Source organism: Motacilla alba, chromosome 8, assembly GCF_015832195.1.
Source record: "Motacilla alba alba isolate MOTALB_02 chromosome 8, Motacilla_alba_V1.0_pri, whole genome shotgun sequence".
NCBI classification, from domain to species: Eukaryota; Metazoa; Chordata; class Aves; order Passeriformes; family Motacillidae; genus Motacilla; species Motacilla alba.
This window is the reverse complement of record NC_052023.1, coordinates 22,206,145-22,224,852: the sequence shown is the minus strand read 5'-3', so window position 1 is coordinate 22,224,852 and position 18,708 is coordinate 22,206,145. Positions and strand designations below refer to the sequence as shown.

Below are 18,708 nucleotides of genomic sequence, written 5' to 3'. Positions count from 1 at the left end.
AATGATTGGACTCAGGAGTTTTGCAGTTTGCTGCCAATTAATTAGCACTGATGAGTCCCAGGTCTAAGGTCTTCTCAAGGACATAAAGAATATGTTGGGATTTTGAGTAATAAAAATAAGTTGATAAAGTGAGCACTGAAACTAATTTAATGTGATATACTACATAAAAGCTCTTACATTAATTGTTCCCTGTAGCATCTAGCTCTTAATTATGCAGTGTTTGCTAATAAGAGGAACAGGTGATAAAGCCCAATATCTTTATGTCTGTTCATTGTCACTGAAATAAACTCAGAGGTGACTCTAGTAAGGCACAACCTGCTTCTTTTTAGGGGCCTGGACTGATTTTTTCAGGTATAAGGAGAATTTCAAAGAAGTTAAGCTAGCCTTTTACTGATGACCTGGATGCTGATCCCTTTAAAAATATTTGAATTAACTTAGAAAGGACTTTTGTTGATTGTGTAAGGAGAACCAGATTAAGGAAAACACTTTCCTTCCCTGGCTGACAATGAGCTTTGCACTTTCAATAAAAAGTCTTGGAGAGAAGAAAAAAACCTAGTATAGACAGCTAATTTATGCTGATAATTAACTGCTAGAAGTAGATTTGGTGGATCTGATTCACATTGCTCTCCCACTGCTGTAATTCTTCGAGTCTGGCTGTGCTAACCACATGACACTAATACAGAGAACTATAATGATCAATACAATTATGGCTGTAGTCTCTGTCCTATGGGCACTATTTTTTCTTAACAAAGAGGGTTCAGAATCTGTTATTAGACCTGTTTGTGAGGCCAGAACATCATGGAAAATCACTGCTTGTAGTACCAAATAAAGAAACCTATTTAAATGCTGTACTGTGAAAAAGTCTGCACAGCTACAGAAGTGAACTGTAGAACATAAAGACACAGAAAAACTAGATTTAATCTAGCTAAATCTCACATGCTCCAGGAAATCCCCCAGCAGGCAGCCAGGATTCCATGGCAAGCACACACAGTGCTAGCTGAGGTCCATGCTGTCCCGCTGCCATCAGGATTGAAATGTGACCAGGCAAAAGTGAAGCTAGCTTGGGTCTCAGTCTTCCCAGCCTGGAGAGGAGTTAAGCATATGAAACCTAGGATGAACAAAGGCACCATTTAGATGAGTTTTCACACTAACACTGCCGGGAATGAGGGGAATGAACACTGCTGCTGAAGTGAAAAGAGGTACGATCCTCTGCCCTTCCCACTGACACAGACCGGGACTGAAAGATCACAGCCCAAAATCTCAGGTCTTCTGCATCTACCTCTGCTCTAGAGCCTGTCACAGCTTACCCAGGAAAGAAAACACACATAAAAAATAATAAAAAGTAGATAATTCAGCACAAAAAGCTTGGATATTTTTCTGTATTTAAAGTGATAATAAATAATGTAAACATATACTCTAGGAATAGAGAAATGTGATTACACACTGCATAGCCATGCTCTTTATACAGTTATGCTGTGCACAGCTCAAAATACACACAGCATAAACATGTTATGTGCACTCACTCATTCATATTTTACATTTTTCTACTCTCATATCTCCATTTTCAATTACACTCTGTAGGCCCTATTAAAATTATGATTTTCTGGCCTTCTGGCTGTTTCAGTTTGTTTCAGTAAGGACTGACAATGAAGTTATGTAAACACAGTCACTTTTGCATGTTGTGGAAATTCACATTAGGTTATAACAAAATGAGAAAATCCTGCAAATGGCTGAAATTTTCCAGAGTGCCATTTCCAGGGCAGAAGCCGTTTCACACTAGACAGCACAGTGGCTGTGCTTGCCTAACTCAGTTAAAACAAATAGGAGACAGCCAGCAAGAGACAAGGTAGAAAATCCCTTTTAAGGGAGACAAGACACTGAGTACATTTCTCAATTGGTGTGTTCATCAACAGCCAGCACTCTTTAAAGCCCTGAAGTGTTTGTAGGACAGAAAATTAATTTGTTTCCTAATTCCAAAGTGAATCATATGCTCCAAACAGATTTTCAAGTGAAACATGATCTTGTATGATCTAATTAAACAACTCAAAGGTATTGGTTGTTTTAAGATCCCTCTGGATGTATTTCAGTTCAAATGCACACGCATCATCTCAATGTACAAGCTCATAAATCTACAGAAAATGCAAATCAGATCATTAATGCTTTGAATTTGACAGTCTTGCCACTGTTTTCTAAAAGGTAATACATGAAAAATTCCTTAATTACACGTACTCTTTTTTCCAACTTACAGAGCACACCAGAAAAACCCCATACTGGAAAGCAGAACTTTCTTTGGCTTCTAAATATCTGGTCCAGAATCAGGGATAAAATAACAAATTCTCTGAAATCTGCAATTACAATTTCTTCTCTGGATGATGTCCTGACCCTTTGAGTGGACCACTGGACCAGATGATGACCTTTGAAGGCCCCTTTCAATGTAGATTTTTCTATGAGTCCTAATTCTCTCTGTGTTTTGTGAATTGACTTCTCTGCTCCAGTTCACATGGATGTTTGATTACAAAAATATATCTATGGATGGTTTTTTTTCTATTTTTTTTTGTCTCTGGTATTGCTCCCATGGTCTCCTTTTCCCACTCTCAGTTTTAGCTCAGATCTCTGTGTAGACCTTGTCTGTGATCTACAGCCTTTCTTACCATCCCTCACACATCCTGTATAGATGGATGCCCTTACGCATATACTCTGTTTTCTTACTGTCCTGAAATGCCCATGCATCTGACAAGAATTCTGTCTCAAATGCCAACACAAGTACCTTTGGAGTTATCACTGATTCCCATATTTTTATTTCCTTTTTCCCAGTCATCTTTCACTACTTTTTCATCTCTTTAGTCCCCAAAATCTTACCTAGGCTTTTTTCCATCACCTTTCTCTACTCTAACCTGTCAGTTGTGCTTTCCCTCCTCTCTTTTCCCCTTCCTATCTCGTACCGTCAGCCTGGCCATAGCTACAACACATTTGTGCAGCCAGAAAAGCTACTCCAGAAGGATGCTGCCTGGGAAAACTGGGCTGCCACCATTTGATTTTCTTCCTTGCCTCCATCACTCATTTTGAGTGCCACGCGGGGACACATTTCTTCAAGGCGTTTTTCTTTACTCCAGGTTCAGACCCTAATCCCACAATTGGATCCACATGGCTGGCTGTGCAAATTGAAGTGGGGGCTGGAGGTGCAGGCTACAGGCAGCAGCGTGGCTGCGCTGCCCTGGCAGGACACGGTGCTGGCCCTTGCCAGGCAGCGTCCCCTGACCCGGCCGTGCTGCGCGCGTGGCCGCGCTCGGGGCCCTCCGGCTGCCCCGTCCAGCCCGGAGCTGCAGCCAAGGCCAGCCCAGACGGCTGGTTCCAATATTCCTAAAATAAAATAAACACACCAGATCTCACTAAACAACTAATCACCTATGGCATGTACATGATTTTCTTCTTCTCTTTTTTTTTTTTTTTCCTTTTCAAATGAAAACTATTTTAGGTGTGACAAAACACGTGGAACAAGTGGAAAAACATTTCCAAGTACTTTTGCTCTCAGAAACCTTTACTGATTGAAGAGATTAAGGGATTGGGGGTTTTTACTACTTTAAAAAATCCATTTTTTACTGAAAATTCAAACTAGTCTATGAAGCTTCGGGCCAGCAACATTTAAAAAGATTGAATTACAGCATGCCATTCTGAATGTAGCACATTATGAATTCCATATCCCTCAGCTAGAGTGACATATTTAATGATTAAGCCAAGCCACTCAACCCTATTTCTATTTTAATTTTTTTCCTAGCCAGTATTAACTTTATACACATTTCAAATGGCAAGAGGAAAAATAGCAGAGTAGTGAATTTGTCTGCAATAAAGGAATAACTAGAAAGGTCTTACAACTTTAGGAATTCAGAGTTCTGTGTGAAAGGTATCATGTGCAAATTAGCCCAACGTTAACAAATGCTTATTATCCTACTATTTTAAAAAGTCCTGTTTTCCATGTGCTCCAGCTCTACTCTGTGTTCTGTCCTTCATTTTAGACAAGCTTTTCCTGCCAGGAGAGCAACAGAAATTGCCATGCAAGATCAGAGCACTGGTCACACTAAGTTCAGTATCTTTACTGAAGAAAAATAGGTGAAAAAAAATCCATTGAAATACCCTTCCCTTGCTCTGCACTGATGTACATAAGAGTAAAACTTCCTTCCTGACCTGCATGGAGACTGATTTATACCCACAAGCATGGGGTTTAATTACAATGACACAGAGATGGTCAATTTATTTCCTTGTGCTTACTCACTCATGAATGTGCACTTCCTCCTTCCAGCAAAAAGTAATTATCTCTTTGCAATTATCTGCACAGATGTGGCAAAGTTAGAATTTTCATGATTGTCTGCTAAAACCTGGGGCCCTGAAGAGTATGTGCTCTGCCAGATCTTTCTGTTGGCCTCAGGATTAATGAGTCCCTTGAAGAGAGACTTGTTTGCACCTGGGGTAGGATTTTATAACAGACATTTCCAAAACTCTAAAATACAGGTGGAGGAGGTGCTGTTGCAAACTCTTTGTCTGCCATAAAGTATATTCGAAAGGGGATGCTAAATTCTGAGTTTCTCTAAGGTTTACTCCTGCTTGCATTTGATACCTGTATGTGCAGAGATACCTGTATGTGCAGGTATAGTTTGACACACCTACAGCTCAATTGCTGGGAATTATTTCATTCTAGGGAGGCACAAAACCATGGAAAAATAGATATGCAAGGGAAGGGCATGTAGGTATCATTTGGACTGTCTCTGGGTCTAAGGTAGCATCTGCTGGCTTGTGTCTCACTGCATTTTTGTCTCTAACCAGTATTTAAGGATCCACAATAGAGTTTATGGCTCCCAGTAGGCATCATATGCAAGGGCTTTGTCATCTTATTATCATTAGAAATATTTTCTTAGAGTGTAACCTTGGTGTTCCTTGTGCAGGCCAACCTGTGACTTTTTCACCTGTTTCCTGTGGTCTCATGGCACAGAGTGCTCTTTTTTACACCGAAAACTATTACTACATCCCATTTACTCTGCTTGTCTTTTGACTGAACAACTCTACTTTTTTAACCTTTTCTCATAAGCCTTTTTTTTTTTGACCTGTGGTCCTTCTCATTGCTTTCCTTAAATTCTTTCTAATTGATCCAAATCTTCCTTGCAGTGCAGCACTTGAAGTGGCTCGGTGAAACTGAAGCATTATAGACTGAAAATATTGTTCCACCTGATTGCTAATTATTCTGGCCTGAGACTATGGAAACTGAGTGAGCTCTTCCAGAATTGAATACAATCTTCTTCAGACCATTTCTCCAATTTCTTATGTTCACCTATAAAGGTCATTTTATCTGTAAAAAATCAAAAGTTTCACTTAACCCTGTTTCATCAGACAACTTACTAGGCAAGCTTTCTGAGCCAACATCCACATCTTTTATGAAAACACCAACCAGAGCAAAGCCAGGACAATCCCAAACCATAACCAAATTCCAGGTTGACAGGCAACCTCTGACAATTACTTTCTAGGTAGGATTACACAAGTTCTATACCTGCTTTATGGTGGTTTCACATGGAATTTTCTCTTTGGTTTGTATATGAAAATGTTATTAAACACAATATCTGACTGTAATTAGAATCTCTGCTCCTGGCAGATTTGTTCAAACTCCCACCAGTGGTTCTGGCACAGCTTTGGGACATTTGCTGCATACCCTGCTCCAAAGTTGCCCTGTCTCAGTGTGCCACCAGCCCTGTGGGGTCACTGAGCTGTAAGAGCAGATGTCTGTCCCCACCTGTTGTCCCCTTTGTGTCTGCTCATAACCTCCCCTCAGAGTCCTGCTGTCACAGTCACACTGCAAAAGCAGTGACAGCTACCGAGAGCCTCCAGCTTCTTCTTGCAATATTCAAAATAAAGTGCATATTAAATATCAAACTGCAGCATGAGATGTCTAGTAAACACTACTAATCAGGTGCATTCACACTCACTTATCAAAATGAACTTTTGTTTTGTTTTTAAGCTGCCTTACTCACCTTTCCAAGAGCGTGGGTGAAATTTTTACCCTTTAGTATTTAAATGTATTATAAGAAAACTCACTTGATGCCTGTGTCAGAGGCTGGAAGAAGCAGCAGCTTTCTGAGCATCTCCATAAAAGCAATTGTGAACTGTAGATTAAATGAATCCAAAATTGTGTTCTGTGTATGAGTCTTTTGGTGAACCAAAATGTGACACAAGGTCAGAAATTTCCTAATTAGTGAATAAATTAGTTAGAAGAAAAAATTGATAAACGAAAGTGAAATAAATAATGTCTGCTGCTAAAATCATTACAGAAATAAGTAGTTAAATTGCCTGAACTCAATTTTCCCCTCATTAAATTTGGTCTAAATCAAAATGTGCTGCTCAAGAGCTGAAGAAAAAAAATGCTTTAGTAAATAAGTTTTTACATTTCTTCAGCAAACTCAAAAATCTAGATACACAGACTTCCATTAAGTAGAGAGAGCAAATGGAACAAAAATACTTTATAAATAAAAAAACAGGATCAAATTTTAGATCCTTTCTATCTGCTTATTGAGATGTACAGTTTCTCTGAATGACAGTGACCATGACAGAGTTGATCTGGATTACCAAACCTTTTAAAAGGAAAAAAAAGTCTTAAAAAACAATACCAAAACAACAAAAAAGTGACCAATCAGTTTTGAATGGATCCTAACAAGATACATTTCTTTGAAACAGAAACAACATTCAGAGTGAGCACGAACTTGGAGAAAAAAGAATTTAAATAGGATACATATCTATTGTGTAAGCAGTTTAATGGGTCTTACTTTAAGCCTTGTTGATCTGGCTTGGGCAAAATACACCATCAGACTACATCAGCAGGTACAGAAGTGGAGCAAGCTAATCCTGGAAAGGAAGCCTTTATAGTAAGAACTGTTGTGAATTTTACAGAAATTTACTCTGTCAACTGCTTAAGTGCTAAACGATCTTTTTCCCTCGGAAATTTTCCTGCGGAAAAAGATGCTTGCAACTAGGATACAAGTTTACATCATTCTAATGACAATGTTTACAGGTAAATATTTTTTTTTTGTGAATTTGAATGTGCACTTAGCCTGTATTGAATGTGTAGAACCTATCCAGATTGCTTGCTTGTAGTTTCTTGGTATTTATTTAGTGTCAGGGGACTGGAAAGGCAAAAGGCTGTAAGCAGATTTCTAGCTAAAGGTGTGTATCAAAAACGTAATTTGGATAACACTTTTATAATTGTTTAATCCAAAGGAAAATCAGTGGCATTCAGCAGAATTATGCTTGAATAATTGCTTTTGTCATCCTGCTTCCACAGGAAATCTTTGCTGCTAAATTTGAAAGAGAGAGTTTAATTAGGAGGTTAACAGTTAGAAAATAGCCACCATATAGTAATAATGTGTAAGTGAAAAAAGGAGACAGATGAGTGATGCTATCAAATTGAATCAAAGGAACTGTTTCATCTCTGTTTTGAAAAAAAAAAACCCAACAACTTCACGGGTGGAAAAAGTAATCATCTTTAAAAATATTCACATTATCTGAAATGTTATGTCAGGGTGTAATATATTTAGAAGGGAAAAGGCTGTATGATTCTACTTTTCTTTTTTCCTTAAAAACATGAATATGCTTAGCTGAGTTAATGCATGTAACCACTGGAAAAAAAATGGGTGCCTTTGCTCTTGTTTTGGTATGCCTTACATCTTTTGAGAATACTTTTTTACATGCTAATGTCTCCAACCTGAGCTATTTGAACTGCTTATACAGTTCTATAAATATTGACTAATCCTTTTATCTAGAGTGCTTTTATCTTGACTGACAGTGGTCTTTGCTTGCATAGCAATCGGCAGATAACAAGCAGTATCAACACCACTTGCAAGAACAGCTGATTTATTTATTCTTGACATGAAAAAAGTGAATTATTATTTGTCTTTTGGTGTGACCTATATTTGTGCTTGTGCTAAGCTTATTATGAAATAGTAGGCCTATATATGTAAGCACATACACGTGTATATCTATATGCACAACCTGATAAAAAATATTTTGCAATGTGTTTTTAATATCATTACTTAAAAAATAAGCATTGTGTTGAGACACTGAAATGACTATGAAATCTATATATTTAAGTGGCTCTACATGAGTAGCTTTATATTTAATAACTGATACTAATAATTTTCTATAGACAAAGAACATAATAATAATAATAGCTCATCATAAAACTAGTTTTATTTCTTTTTTGGATATTGATGATTTCTTTTATCAAAGTCATATCTAAATTTAAAGATAGAAAATATACAATCTTTTTTTAAAAATTCAGCATTCTCATTCAATAATTTTGTTAGTTTTATGGCTTATCTGATGAAGAAGAGAACAACATAGGCACTAAAGATTATTGTAAAGGTAAATGCATCTGTATCATCCTTTCCACAGGCAAGTCCCTATTGCAAAGTGTGACTTGGACCACAAGTTACAAGGCGAAGGGAATTCTGGCAGGTGCTGTGGGATAATAAAGTAACACACAGAGACTCACCACACATTGTTGAAAATGCAACAACTAAGGATCTAGCCATTCACAATGCTGATTTTTTAATGAAAGGTTTCACAGGGGCTCCCAGTCTCTAAATCCTTGAGCAAAGTCTGTCCACTCTGAAGCCCTATGACAGGGCTAAGCACAACCTGATCCAGCTGCTTGTGGGCTGAACTAATTTTTATCTTTGATACAAAAACCCCAAAGAGACCTTCATTTCCACAGCCACCATATTAAAACTGAGTTATATAAAAGACCCAAAGACACATTGTTCTCCATGTCAGAGCAGGGAAGGGAGCAGTATCAGGCAGGAGATGTACTAAAACATTGACCAAAACAGCAAACAGCTCACAGTAACTTCACTTTTCATATACAGGAATAGCAAAAGCAGGACAAGTTGCTAGCACTGAGATTGTCACAAACTGGACAAAGCAGACGTGGCTCTGGCCCCCAGTCAGGAACGGTTTGGGAGCTGCACTTCACTTGGAGAAAGTCAGCCCCAATGAGTTGCAGTTCTGCCAGATGCCACTGCACATTAAGGTATACACAGACACCTCTCGCTGGAATAAGGATGAGCCTGCCTGAAAAACACAGAGAGACTGCTGCAGCAAAACCCCACTGCCAGGCCAGGGAGATGGCACTAGCTGTGCTCCACAGCCTGAAGCTTCAAGGGGAAAGTCTGTATGCTTTAATTGAGGACTGATGAATGACTTGGATCGCTGCAGAGAGAGTCTTTGGTGTACCTGCTATGACCACTTCACTCTGGCACATCTTTTAAACAAATCTCTCAGTTCCCAGCTCTCAGTTCCCTCCTGGCTCTCCTGTACTTACCAGTCTCCCAGATGGGCCCAGTTACAACTGTGACAGAATAAAGTGGGCAAGCAAATAATTAGCCTGAGCAACTACACTTATCTGCTGCTATTTGAAGCATTTCATTGTGGCTGAATGCTGCTCTATAATTTTCCATGAGGAATGGCTGTGCTTTGTTAGAGAAATAAAGCCTGATGTGAATTTGTACATAAAGCTAGGTATGGTGCCTGGTGTACCCAGCTGCCACTCCATGAGCCTCCGCACATCTCACTGATTTACAGGCAGCAGTTTTGCCATGGGGATGGATGAAAAGTTACCTATTTAATGTGTGCTAGTTTGAAAACTACCTGCAAAGTAGGTTTCTCATTTTTCTCTAAGACAACTATGAAGGAAAGTGGAAATGTAAGAGTTACACTTAGCATGAGTTATCAAAAAAGTATATGGATATTTAGATTGCTTCCAAGGGAGATGAGAAACAGATTTTCCCTGATCCACTGCATGCATATTGGTCACTTGATTGCTCAAGGGAGAGGTTACTTTTATAGATGAACAGCAGACCTGAGGGGTAAATAGATTAGTTTTATAAGAGGAACAGATTTGGTTTTGTTTGTGAAGTGTGATCCAGCAGACCCACTTAGGCCACACCAATCCAGTTACAATGGAGTTGAGATGAGGAGTTCTCCTTTTACCAGATATATCAGAAGCTAAGCGTTATATGGAAGAAGAGGAAATCTGAGACTGTCTTGACAATCTCCTGCAGAAGCGCTTTCATCACCAATCAACCTCTGAGATGTTTGAGAGGATATTCCTTTAATCTTTTCTTGCTTTATATTTTGTATAGAGGAGAGGTAAAAAAAGTTCCCCTGTAGTACATACTTTTTGCAGTACATACATTTTGCAGGCATGTTCATGCATTTGTCAGCCTGACCCACCATGTCAACATCACTTCTAAGTCCTGTGACTGTCACTTGAAGAGTGTTGCTCCAAGATGTTTCCAATGGGACCAGGAATAATAGTCTGTAGTTCTTACACTGTTTGAATGAACACATAAAAGAAGGAATGACCAGCAGATCATCCTCCAGCTCATCCCCATACTATATTATGGATAGGAATTAAGCAACAGCTCTTGGGGGTTTTGTATTTGATAATTCAGTTCCTAATAAAGCATTCTAAATTGCTACCATAGGATATGTGGGAAACAATTTCTTGCTTGATCCCATCTGATTACTTTTATCTTAATTTCACCACATTATCCATATCAAAACTCTGCATTTGCTTGGTTCTATTCTCCAAAATGTGGTTATCACTTAGGTGTTTACATAATACTTTGCACAAGGAAACCATGACAATTGAATGGCCTTTTTCTATTTAAAGTATATATTTTTTATTTGTCCATCATCTATTTATCAAGGCATTCCCCTCTAATAAAAGATAAATTAATAAAACACATAATTAAAAGTGGTTTTTTGAGCTCCAGTTATTCAAATCAGAGTGCCTAATTCTTTGTTTATTCTTCAGGTACTCACTGTGATGAAGACATCAACGAATGTTACACGAACCCTTGCCAAAATGGTGGGATCTGTGAGAATTTTCCTGGAAATTACACTTGCCATTGCCCACCTGCAGACAAAGAAGGGATTTTTTATGGTGGCTGGAACTGTACAGAAGTTCTACATGGCTGTACTGATCATCAATGCCAAAACAATGGAATATGCATCCCACATTTAAAAAATGGCCAACACGGATTCAGCTGCATATGTTCACCTGGGTATACTGGAATACACTGTGAAACCATAACCACATTTTCTTTTCAAGGAAATAGTTTCCTTTTGTTGAAGAATCCCCAGACACACAGAAAGGATTTTTTCTATAATATAAACCTAAGGTTTCAAACTGTGCAACCCACAGCTTTTCTGTTTCACCGAGGGGAGAAAAACACCTTTGCAAAGTTGGAATTACTGAACGGCTACTTACACTTATCCGTGCAAGTCAATAATCAGCCACAGGCTCTTTTGCATATTCCACATAATGTCAGTGATGGAGAATGGCATTCAGTGGAGGTAACCTTGGCAAGAGCTGTTATTCTTAATTTGCTTGACAGCTCTTGTGTAGAGTCCTGTCTCAATAAAACATCTGCTAAGATAGATAACGAGCTGGTGATGTTTGCGTTTCAGAGCACGTTTTTGGGCGGCTTACCAGTGGGGAACTCTCTACAGAACACCTTTAATACACATTCTGCACCTTCATTTGTAGGCTGTCTTCAGGATATTGAGATAGACTTGAATGTTATTACTCCAGAGAATGTGTCATCTGGGTCATCTTTAAATGTCAGGACAGGATGTGCTAAAAGGGACTGGTGTGACCCCCACCCGTGCCAGAACAGGGGACGCTGCATCAACCTGTGGCTGAGCTACCACTGCGACTGCTACCGGCCCTACGCAGGGCCAGACTGTGCAGCAGGTAAGGGAGCACTGTATTTGATGTGCCTGCTGAAAACACGGCCACCAACCATCCCGTTTACCTGGCCGTGAAACGGCGTGACCCTTAGGATCTCTGGGGCTTCATGTCGAGTGGTGAGCCAGTGCAAGAGGTTAGTAGTGGCACACCTTCTAGTTACTTTCCCAGGAAGGCTGCTTTTCAGCCTGACAAAAAGAAAAAAAGTCAGGCTAAACTGGTGGATTCCACTCCTCTTGTTTTAAAGTCTTCTCAGTGCTCTTAGCACTCCATAAACTCTGAAACATTGTAGTTCTCTGGATGCTGAGTAAAATTTAGGAAGCAAGCAAGTCACCTCGAGTTGAAGACTTATTTCAAAGCATTCTTTGAAAATTTTATCCTTGAGCTGTCTAGGCTTTTATAAAGAGATTCATTTAAGGCAATGAAAGGCAAGCAAAAGTACTGTAAGCTAAAAAAAGACAGATTCCAATTTAAAAGAAATGAATGAGATTATACTCTTAGCTTAATCTGATTAGCCCAAGGAGCAGGCAGGGCTTCAGCAGCTGGAAAGAGGGTCCATTCATCCCTCAGCTGATCCCAAGGTGGGGCTGCACAATGCCCAGTGCAGGCTGCTGTTCCCAGAGAGCTGCTGTTCCCTCTGCTGGACCAGAGGGAAACATGGCCCTGTCTGGGTGAGCAGAAGAGCTCATCTCAGCCAGCAGCTTCCATGGCAGGGGTAAGCAGGAGCACAAAAGCTGCAGATGCCTGTAGCACTTTCCTTGCTACAAATGATCTTTGCAGTGCAGGCAGGGGCCAAGTGGAAGGACAACAGGAGGTCCCTGTCCAGCTCCCTGCTGCATCTGCTGGGTGAAGCCCCCTAGAGCTGTAAATACAGCAACCCTCTGGAATGCTTTGGGGTGAGCTGTGTAATCCTTCCCCAGGCAAAGTTTTAGGGATTTCAGACAAGCAGTTTTGTTTAAGAAAATTGCACAGGACTAAGTCTTCTCATCATGCCCTTCCCTCTGCCTCCCTCATCCACACATAGTCAGCAGAGCAATTTTTAGGGAGCAAGAAATATATATATACATATGTACACGTATACACACACATAAGTATATTTATGCAGATATATTTGCCAAGTGGACTGGAAAAAATTAAACACAACAGCAGAGCCATGGTCAGATTGGAATGGACAGATCCTAAACTGGTGTAAACTGGCGTGGCTGCAGTGCTGCCAGTGAAGCTACTTGATTCACATCAGCTGAACAACTGGCCTCAGGGGTTATTGAATGCAGTGCTGCAGAAAGCTGGGCCTTCAAATACGTTTCAAATGTTTGAATACAACTTCATTTTGCATGCTCTACCTAATACTTATCAATACCTTTCAATAGTTTTTCCTTTTGGTTTTATTGCAATATGACAAAGTCTGAGAGGTAATTGTAACAGACTTCTTTGAAGTGTAGCTGTAATTTATCCAAAGATTTGGAAGGCAACTTTTGAATATAGGAAAACATCTGGGAAATAAGTTTGCCTTCTTATATGAATCAAAATTAAAACCATTCAGGGCCAGGAGCAGTTTATACTGGCGTTAGAACTGTTGAGAATGATTAGAAAGCATGCTTTTTTCGTTCCTGCTGACCACAATATTCCTTGCTAATCGTGGCACCGTGCCATTTTGGTACATAGGTTCTAGATATATGTCATGTGTAAAAGACTGTGGCAGGTTTCTAAAGAGGCAGAGTGGGGGAGGCTCGTGGTAAAGGATGACATAAGAAATGCTAGTGTTTTTTTGAAGAAAAGTTGCTGCCAAGTATTGACAAGATGCAATATTTTCTCTACATATACAAAATAACAAGCAGATGTTGACTCATTTTGATCCACATCCAGATGTTGTGACCCAAGAGGTTAATATTGACCAAGGTGATGCTAGTCATCTCATCAAACAGATCAGGCTGATGATAAATGTGTGTATTTATAAATAGAGAGAAATGTGACAAGGTAATTGTAAACATGAAATACCTTTCTGGAGATCAAGGCTTCTTTCTAATGCTGCAGTTGTGGAACCCTCAGCTCAGCAGAATTCTTCTTTTTACCCTCATGAAAAAAGTGTCACAGTCTCCAGTTCCACCTTAAGAGAAGATATAACTTAAAACTCTTGTATGTAGAAATAATTATTTGTTGAAATTGGTGTTTTGAGGCATTAAGTCTGTTTAACGAGTAGATGTAGATATATAGGCAATCTTATTCATAGAAAGAAACTATTTTAACTTAAATTAAGAAATTGTCTGTTTAGGAACAAGTATGGGATTTACTTCTGTTGCTAAATAATATGACCATGCCCCATAGCAGTGCAGTGTGGCTCTTAAGAGTCTGTTGGGGCTTCATGGTCAGTCCCCTATTTTCATCATTTTTCTTAATGCAGTCATTAAAAAAGGTCGTTCTGCAGGCAGAAAGTTGGCCCATGACATCCTCTCCAGGAGTTTTACTGCACAATAGACAACTGAATCTTCAGCTATGTGAGCATTTAAAAAAAGCTTGGTTTATATTTTCTAGGAATTTTATATATGAAAAATAGCTTCTGAAACTGTTTAGGCAGGAAGTCTGTAATATTGAGGACAAGATCACAAAACTTATAGTGTAAAAATAGAAACACTTTGTTGTTCTTTAAAGAGATGATTCATCAGAATAAAATACAGTTTTGGCTACATATTTTGTATCCTTAAAAGACTGAAAATCATTAGTGAAAATAAGGGGTCAAGGACAGACAGATGGGTTTGGTTTAATCATTTTAACTGATAAGCACAAAGAAAAGAAAACTTGCTCGATTCTGGATCATGTTTCTCCCACAGCTCTGTGGGTGCTCAGGGACTGAGCAGGATTCATGGCTGGATACAAGTTGATATAGGTGAGCATATGTTGAGCCCCAGCAACAAAAACTCTGTCAGAGAACTGGGGAGCCCATGCAGCACCACACAGGTGATCTATTCACACAAAAGGGCTTTGCCCAGCAGCTTTCTGTGTTTGGAATCTGTGCAAAAAATACCACAAAGTCCCAGAACTGCATTATCTTCCATAGTCATCAGAGGATCAAAGTAGGTAGCTTCTTTCTAAAATGATCTTTCTGAGGACCAATGCAGGAAACTGTAGAAATCTGTCCTTGTTTAACTACTTGAAAACACAGCATTACACAGAGCATGATAAAGAGGAAAAATGTGCCCAATTATATAACATATGGTTCTGCACTGGAGCTTAGTGCTACAGCCATGGAAGCCAACAGGAATTTTGAAACAGAAGCTATTTACAGCTGGACCAGGTCTTTGTTCATCCATAAATAGAAGCATATCTTACTACCATACATAAATATCACCAGAGCTAGTTATTTAATCATTGCATTGGCTCCTTTGTCATTTAGCCCTAACTATTTTATTTTTCTTCCTTCTCTTCTTATTTTCTTTTTTTTGTTTGTTTTGGTTTGGTTTTTTGGGTTTTTTTTTTTTGTTGTTTTTTTGTTTTGTTTTGTTTTGTTTTTTTACCTTCTCCCATATCTCTAACCTCAAGAGTACATTCCAGGCCGGTTTGGATCCGAGGACTCCTCAGGCTATGCTGCTTTTCCTGTTGGTTCCACTCAGAATGAGATCTTCATCATATCACTGTTTGTCCGAACACGCAAACCTTCTGGCTTGTTACTGGCTCTGAGAAATAGCACTCACCTCTACATAAGAGTCTATTTGGAAGGTGGGAAACTCACCATGCTAGCTCCAAATTCCATGAAGTTATTAGGGAAACACTTGGTGAACGATGGAAACTTTTACTTAATAACCTTAAAAATAGAACCAAATAAGATGGAGTTATTCCAGTCCTCTCACTACCTAGGCTTTATTTCTACTCCAGCTCTAACCATCCAGAGTAAGGATATTCTTTACATTGGAGGCCTACCAGATAACAAAGAAACTGACACAAATGGCAGGTATTTCAAGGGCTGTATCCAAGATGTAAGAGTGAATAACCAGCTGCTGGAATTCTTCCCCATCACCAATCCACCGAATACTCTTATCAACCGAACTCTGATCAATGTCACCCAAGGCTGCACTGGTGACAACCTCTGCAAGGTAAGAATGACATTTTTCAGAGCATTTTCACATGCTTATAATGGGGAATTTTAAAAGTGTTTTTAGTATGTTCCCACACATCATTTGATTATAATGACAGATTAGAAAAACATGCGGAAATGCTAAAAAGAGCAAGTTTTGTTAAGCTACGCTACATATGATGAGTATCAGAAGCAAAATGTGTTTGCATAAGGGAGAATGAAATTATTTTAAGATTGGAATACTGGTTTTTTACTAATTATTGAACATGCTCTACTGTCACAATACAGGTCTTTATAATTTTCCATCTGAAATAGAAAGAAAACTTATTTTTGCCAAACAGTCCCCCATGCCTAGAGCTGGGTGTCCAACAGCCTTGATTCATACTGAGGATCTCTCTTCTCTTTCCCCATAGTCCAACCCTTGCCACAACGGTGGTGTGTGCTATTCAATCTGGGATGACTTCACTTGCACGTGCCCCCCTAACACAGTGGGGAAGGCATGTGAGGAAGTTAAGTGGTGTGAGCTTGGGCCCTGTCCTCATGAAGCACAATGCCAGCTGGTGCACCAAGGATTTGAATGTAGGTACATTTCAGTTGTTCAATCAGTTCAGCTCTTCAATCATCTTTGGAGATCAATAGCAATAGACATTTTCAGCAGCATTTCCTTGCAACAAAGTGTTCACTGCCTTTAAAGTTCATTCAAATGTTACTTCTGTATTAAAATAATAGTCGTGTCCGTTTTAAGTAATGTTAATGGGAAGAGTCTGCCCTACTAAACCCAGAAAATCTCCCCCAGACCCCTGACTCAGACACTGATGTTTACAGGAGCTTTGATTTTGACTTACTCAGCCCAACTAGTCAATGTTGTCCCACAGATCAGTACATTGCCTCACACTTCCACTGCAAAGAGATAAGAGGATATCCAGTCTTAGATTAACCCTAGAATGTTCTCCATGTTCCTGAAAAGACAAGCTACAAAACTTCCATTGCATCATTTAATTTTCTTAAATCTTGAATAGCTTTGGAGAAAGTCACCTCAATACCTTCAGTACAGTTGTTCAAGCAGTGCCTTCTTAAGAAGCACCTGCATGCCAAGCAGTCCCTTTGAAAACTGATGACCATCAGCTACCTTAGGATCATTAGCCACCCTGCACATCTCTTTCCTTCTCCACTTTCCTTCTCCTTCCCACCCTGGAGTGGGAATTGAAAAGAGCAAGTAGGGATTTTTATTAAATATTTCTTCATTTTGCTACCAAAGAAAGCCCTAATAAAAAACTGTGAGGGAGGATAAATACCCACTCAGTGTGATGGAAGCTGTCAGAATGGCTCACTCTTAGGAATGGAAAGGCTGGTCAACTAAAGATCTCTGTCATAGACAGACCAATATGATACTATTTTTATGCAGATTGTTAGGATCAGCATTGCAGGATGGCCTAAAATTGTAACTGAAATTAAAATAATTGCGCCTTCTTTCAGAGATGTCTTTAATGAAAACATAAAAATGCATTCTCTCATAAAATTTACTATTGCATATTAGGGTAGAACAGAAACACTCAGAGACAATGAAGTGAAAAGTACCTGAACTATTTCCTTCTGCTAAACTCAAGTCCATTTACACTATCAATGATTCAAGGTCACCCCCTTTAGATTTCTGTGCTGGTTTATGTGGCAACAGTAGGGACTTTCCCTAATAGATATTCAAAAATTCCTGCACTACAGAACTGCATTTTTAACTAGTTTTATTCTTAGCTACAGGATAAACTTCTTCTTGTTCAACACAGGATAACAAAGTAAAAGTTTTCCTGGGCAGTGAGTTCTCTGCCTTGTGTCTTCTGCTAAAAAAACCTCAGCTGGTCTGTGAGAATTTGAAAAAAACAGGAATAATATTGAAAAACTCTGACTTTCTTTTAGTAAGATTTCCTCTGAAGAAATTCTTTCCATGAGAAAGACACCACATTTGATGCACCAGGAAATGCAGTTACACCTCTGCTGCCTTGGCATCAGGACATGAAGTCGATAAATTCATACTGGGATTCCCAGGGTTCTTTTCCTCAAGATTTACTAAGCCCAGAGATAGTTCAGAAACCCATCTTATCTCAGATCTTTTAAAGCTATTTTTTTTCTGAAGTACAGACAGAAGACATTCCTTCCTGTCCCTCCTCTCTGTCTAAAATCCTCAGAAACCTCAGAACATTTAAATTTACAGCCCAGTGAGTAAGTGCATTTTAGTAGAAACCATGCTAATGAAAGATGTCAAATACCTTTTTGAAGATGTCCATAAAGCTGCCACAATGTTGCCCATCAATTTTCACTCACAGCAGTGTGAGCTGAGTTCTGCTACCCTGCCAGTCTCACCTGCACAGGGCTGTGGAGTGCCTGCCCACCAGGAGAAGCTGGCTTTGGATGTGACAGGCACAACTGCTCACAGAGATTTTGAAGGGACTTTCCATCAACTGACTTCCATTAAATTCATTCTTTTGCATCAGTGAGATGAAATTGGGATCCAATCAAATACTTCATAAAACATCTTAAGACTCACCCAAAAAAAAAAAGGAATTGGGAAGAAATGTTCACCCCATCCAGATCTGTCATGGGGAATAACTAGGCTGCCTGTACGTAGGGAACAATCATGAAGTGACAAATGTATGTGTTTTTTTGAAATAGAGAGATAACAGTAATGTAGAATTGTATGTTAGAGTGATAACCTGAGATGAGGCAAAGCTTTGGATGTGATTATGGCTGATGCTGGCACTGCCCTGTAAATTCCACAGCCATGAGGGGCAGACCAGGATAACTGAAACACTGGTGGAATTTGACTGTCTTCCAGCAAACCCAAAAGCAGTTACATGGC

The 18,708-nt window shown here is 39.3% G+C and overlaps 1 protein-coding gene across 1 annotated transcript in view; it reads left to right on the top strand.

Moving 5' to 3' along the window:
- CRB1 (crumbs cell polarity complex component 1) overlaps nt 1-18,708 on the top strand; it is a 95,133-nt gene that overhangs the window by 48,303 nt on the left and 28,122 nt on the right. Inside the window, exons 6-8 of the mRNA XM_038144429.1 lie at nt 10,853-11,794; nt 15,326-15,876; nt 16,271-16,436. Coding sequence (XP_038000357.1) covers nt 10,853-11,794; nt 15,326-15,876; nt 16,271-16,436 — 1,659 coding nt within the window. The remainder of the gene's footprint in view (nt 1-10,852; nt 11,795-15,325; nt 15,877-16,270; nt 16,437-18,708) is intronic.